Source organism: Drosophila elegans, unplaced genomic scaffold (assembly GCF_018152505.1).
Source record: "Drosophila elegans isolate 14027-0461.03 unplaced genomic scaffold, ASM1815250v1 contig_476, whole genome shotgun sequence".
Lineage (NCBI taxonomy): Eukaryota > Metazoa > Arthropoda > Insecta > Diptera > Drosophilidae > Drosophila > Drosophila elegans.
Genome location: NW_024545863.1, coordinates 3,731,383 through 3,736,259, shown reverse-complemented (window position 1 = coordinate 3,736,259; position 4,877 = coordinate 3,731,383). Strand labels below are relative to the sequence as shown.

The following is a 4,877-nucleotide window of genomic DNA, read 5'->3' as shown; positions in this document are numbered from 1 at the left end:
AAAAAGCGGGCTGGCACCCCCGGATTTCACCTGGCAATTTCATCAGCATTCCCAGCTCAAGGTGCCGCAGACCCGGCCATACATGCGCGAATTAATCTTAATTGAAATTCCTTGCCGAGAAGTCTCACCGCCCTCCACGTGAACCATATGTGCCAGCTGTCAGACAGTAATGAAATATTAAATGATATTTAAAATACTCACGCGAAGCACGGATCTGAGAAAGTAATTGCGCCGCATTAAATTTCATTTTAATACTTGTGGTACGCACCCTTGCTCAAATATCGACAGTGATGGCGAGTACTAGTTTTGATGTACCAGAAATTCATTGATTTTTTAACTTAAAAATTATAAATTCATACCGGCATAACACACAGTTAAAAATATTTAATAATAATAATTACCTTGATTTTAGCTACTATTTTAGTTTTGGGTTAGATTAAAAGCCTATAAAAAATTAAATATTACAAACTTAAATAAAAAATCGTTTAAATTTATTCGTACAATGTTTTATTTAGCTACTGTTCCTTAATTTTACTGCGGTGAATTATGTGTCCTCCTTTTTCATCACTGAATATTGATGGGTTGCAAAAGTAAATACATTAAAAATTGAATGCCATCTCCTCAAGCTCGGTTTATTCCATTAATATGTTTTAAAATTCAATTCCACATGGATCCCCACACTCCGCTCCTACGCTCTAGTAACAATTAGGAAAGATGCTAATTGTTTCACAAAGCATTCGCACTTCGTCGCTTTCCGAGCACAATGCCAAAGTCCTTCTACAGTGCCAACCCCAATGTTCGCCTTCGAAGCGTCCAGCTTAAATTGAAATTTAATGCCAGGGCATAAGAAGCTTAAGCCCCTGCTGTGCTGGATATGGTTGTACTCGTACACATGTTAAACACTTTTTCCCACCTCCAGCAGCCAGCCTGGCAGAGTTTTTAGTTTGAAATCCTTGGCAGATTGCTAACCAACTGGCTGGAGAGCTCTTGACTTCCCAAACTCCCCATTCCTCGCTCCACATTTGCCCAGTGTGGCTGTGCAGATTCTAATTTGTATGCAAATCAAAATCAATAGGATTAACCAAGTTACATAGTTGGAAGCATTGTCGAGTTTTTCCAGTGCCAGAGAGCTGTTTGGCTGCAAAATTGTTTTCTCAAAAATATTTCATGACTGCCGCCGCACCTTTCTCCGACCGAAAGTGTGTGTGTATGTCGATTGCAGATAGTGTTGGGGCTTACCAAACTTTTGTACTTTGCCTCATAAGTGCGAATTTATGTTCAGATAAAGTTACCTGACTTGATTATTAAAACGAACAGAGGGCCTACGAATCGGAAGTGCTCCTGACAAGTTGGGGGGATTATTAAAGGCAGGGCTCTAAAAATAATTGAACTCATTTTCTGAGGGATTTTAAAAGAACTGACACCCAAAAGCCAAAGCTTTAGGCTTTACAAATGTAACAACTTGTTTTGGAAAATATTTAAAAGGTTGTAAATTAATTAGTTTATTTTATCATTTATAATAAAAAATCTTAAAACGACTTCACATTTGATATAATGTAATCTAAATGTTCGCCCTTGGTGTAGTTTTGTACCAGCCTTTTTAAATTAAAATGAAATGAAATAAATTCCGAACTGAAAATTATCGTTTGTTTTTAGTACGTTTTGTACTGCAAATTTTGAATTCGCTATACAAATAATAATAATAATAATACTTAAACATTTCGTTAAAACAAAACAAAAATCAATAAAAATAACTTGCTAAAAAATTCTTAATTAAGCGATGTAATAAAAGTTAGGGCCCAGAGGAAACAGTATTCGACCAGCTTGTTGTAAGTTCTCCCTTGCTTTTTGCATTTAAAAACCAGCACAGTGGCGACTCTCGCATATGTGTAAATATTTGAAAACTTACGGCTGCCGGCAAAGTATAAAGGGAATTACTTGTGTGTGCGAGTTTCTGGCTTACGTTTAGCCAGCGGCTCTGGTTCTGCAGTACAGTATATGAGCCGGGCTGACACTCTGCGATTCCACGGTGCAGACATAATCCCCCGGCTATATATGTCTTCCTGGGCCGCATGTGTGTCGCGATTCCAGCGGTTCCTGTTTCCGTTTCGGAGCCATAATCGCCGATGTCGTCGCATTCGCGTTGCCATCGGATGTGGCAATGTGGCGGTGCTTTGTGGGCGGATGGGTAGATTCGGGTTGTCCCGCTTTCGCAGGTGTTTCTGGCAGTTCTCGCCATGTGTCATGTTAAATCAGCAGTTGCAGCTGGCCAGGATTATGGCTATCCGTTCGACGCATCCGATCGAAAGCAGAACGCAGCAATTAATTAATCTAATTAGAGTGGGTGCCAAGGAATTCTATTCAGTGTGGGCCAGAAAAAACAGTTTCGCTAATTTCATTAATTGTTTGCTGGAAGCAAGCAGCCGCATGCCATTTTGCGTACAAGTGGCGCATTTAATTAGACTAATAAAGTAATTCAGGCAGCGAGTGTAAATGAAACAAGCCAGGCGAAAGGAGAACGGAGAACGCAGTTGCTGCCGTAGTTTCCCGCGCAAACTGCCAATAAAACAGTTATAATGAGTTAGTAGTTGGCCGGAATGGGCGAAAAGTGGGCGGCCATCTCTATATATATAGTATATACCAATTTAATGTATACGTATCCTAGCAGCTCATTCGTGCCTGGCTCAATAAAATTAAATTATCCTTATGTGTGTGCGTGAGCGTGAGCGCGTTGGTTGAATTTGTTGCAAGTGATAAAGTGATTAGCACTCGGAGCGCCTATGGGTTATGCAACTATATTTTTACCCAGCACAGTATGTGGCCGGTAAATTCCGTAATAATTAATTTCATAAATCAAGCTCAGTGCATATATTTATGCTTATAAATCATGTAATTAACTGGCGCATAGTCACGTGGGGCCGTTTCGAGACCTCGGTCAACATATGGCCACCAACGACCCATGGCCAATGGCCAATGGTCAGTGGAGGCCATGATAAACAAGATATTAACGACTTAATTTACTGCTGCAGCCCGTTTGCCACGGCAAGTGTCTGGTCTGCGTGGCCATAAAGTGCAGGCACGCAACACAAATATAAATGGTTGAATGAATATACATATGTAAAGTGAGCTAATGGATAATGGGGCACCCTTCGGATTCCGACATGCAGGATAATTTTAATAATTTCTAGACTGGCTTAATCATAATTATAGTTGTCCAAGCAAATCGGGGCAAAGTTCTACAAACAGCCGTCATTAAATGTCTGAAAAGGGAATTATAGGATTTTATTTTATTTGTTTTACGTAAGTAGTAATGGTAAAAATGTTAAAATAAGTACAACCGATGACTTGTACAATTAAAAAAATGTTATTTATATTTTTTAAAATATGTTAGCCAAAGTGGTTTTAAAAAAATAAACGCAAACATTCATTTAGTCAATGAAAAATATATGTTAGTGCTAGTTAATAAATGTCATTGCCCATAAAAAATGTATAGCTCATAGTCTTTAACCAACTGAACGTAGGGCATTCAACTTTTCGTCTCTTGTGTGAAATTAAAACGCTTAACGGTCGGGCAAATTTTTCCGTTCTGGTATCCCAACTGCTCCGCTTCTGTGTTCGATAACCGCCAATTTTTCAATAAACTGCAATAAATGTTTATCCATTTATATGCTTGATGCAATTCCTCTTTATGTTGCTACTGATGCTGTTTGTTTTAAAAGCAAAGGTTGCAAAAAAGCGGGTCATATTAATGGCCGTTCTGCACTTCTGGCCAACCACGAGCTCTCAGCATCCCGCTGCCACAAAGGAACTGCCGTCCTTTTGAAGTTAAATTGCCTGATATGCATAAGTTGAATATTTCATTCACTGGTGAACTATTATGGCAGTTAAAAGAGGCTTAACTGGAGTCAGGGTTCAGAAAATTGTTCTTTAATAATATTCCACTTAATTTGCCTGTTTAATATGCTGGAATAATTACTTTTTATAATGAGGTACCGAAAAAAACTCTAAATCATATGTAACAATAATCTGGCCTTGGCTATATTTGCTGCTAATAATTCATGCTAATTTTTCCAACCAAAAAATTCTTAACAAATTGTAGATTTGTAAATTTATTTTGGCTTGCAATTAGGCGAACATTTCAACGGAGTTGTTTATTTTATCCAGCTGTTCTAACAAAACATAGGCCTTGCATTTTTGTACAGTGGATCTGAAGCAATGGCCATAGAATGGCGTCTCTTCAAATTCTAAAACAAAATATAGGGAATTTGTTACCTAAGTAGTTTATTAAATTTATGCTATCACTTACTGTACGAGTCCGGTAGTTTGCAATTTAACATTTCCATTTCACAGGAGCTCTTGAAACTGGTGTAGCATCGTTGATTATAGCCACAAACTGGACCGTCTACCCAAGCAGTGCACATCGAACAGTTCGCATTGCCCTGCACAGCACCTAAATATGATACTGAAAAAGTGGGCTTAGGCGGGATCGGTTATCAATATTTTACTAACTTACTTAGGAGAAGCAACCAGTAGACCTCCATGGCCGAGTTTTCGCAGGGAATGATCTTTGCCAACCATGAGTTGCGGAAGAGATTGGGTGTGTCGAATGGATTTCAGCGAATTTGCATAATCACCGCATGACTCAAGCCGTGGCGAGGCCTTTTACTTTATTGCAAATGAAATTAGAAGGAAATTATAATTGCTGTAGTACCTTTTCTGCTGGAGCAGGAACCGGGAAGGAATGTTGCATGTTGGCTGCCGCCGGCAAGGAAATGAAAACGCCCCCATGTGAGGCAAAAAGCCAACGACCTGGGCAAGGCAAAGCAGGAATGGTGCAGGAAAAACACAAAAAAAAAGAAAATAAACACACCAGAGTC

At 39.1% G+C, this 4,877-nt stretch overlaps 1 protein-coding gene across 1 annotated transcript; it reads right to left on the bottom strand.

The window, feature by feature from the left end:
- Positions 1-4,093: 4,093 nt before the first annotated feature.
- Positions 4,094-4,649, bottom strand: LOC108148512. The gene is made up of 3 exons (XM_017275550.2): positions 4,514-4,649; positions 4,307-4,462; positions 4,094-4,244 (listed from the first exon to the last, which is right to left on the bottom strand). Exons 1-3 carry the CDS (start codon positions 4,539-4,541, stop codon positions 4,126-4,128), a joined length of 303 nt encoding a protein of 100 aa, XP_017131039.1. The 5' UTR covers positions 4,542-4,649; the 3' UTR covers positions 4,094-4,125.
- Positions 4,650-4,877: the final 228 nt, after the last annotated feature.

Bases quoted from the DNA above. Each gene is read 5' to 3' on its own strand.
- LOC108148512 (XM_017275550.2), bottom strand. From the start codon at position 4,541: ATGGAGGTCTACTGGTTGCTTCTCCTAA. The intron at 4,463-4,513 runs GTAAGTTAGTAA...CCACTTTTTCAG, and splicing joins CTACTGGTTGCTTCTCCTAA to TATCATATTTAGGTGCTGTG. The intron at 4,245-4,306 runs GTAAGTGATAGC...ATTTTGTTTTAG, and splicing joins CAAACTACCGGACTCGTACA to AATTTGAAGAGACGCCATTC.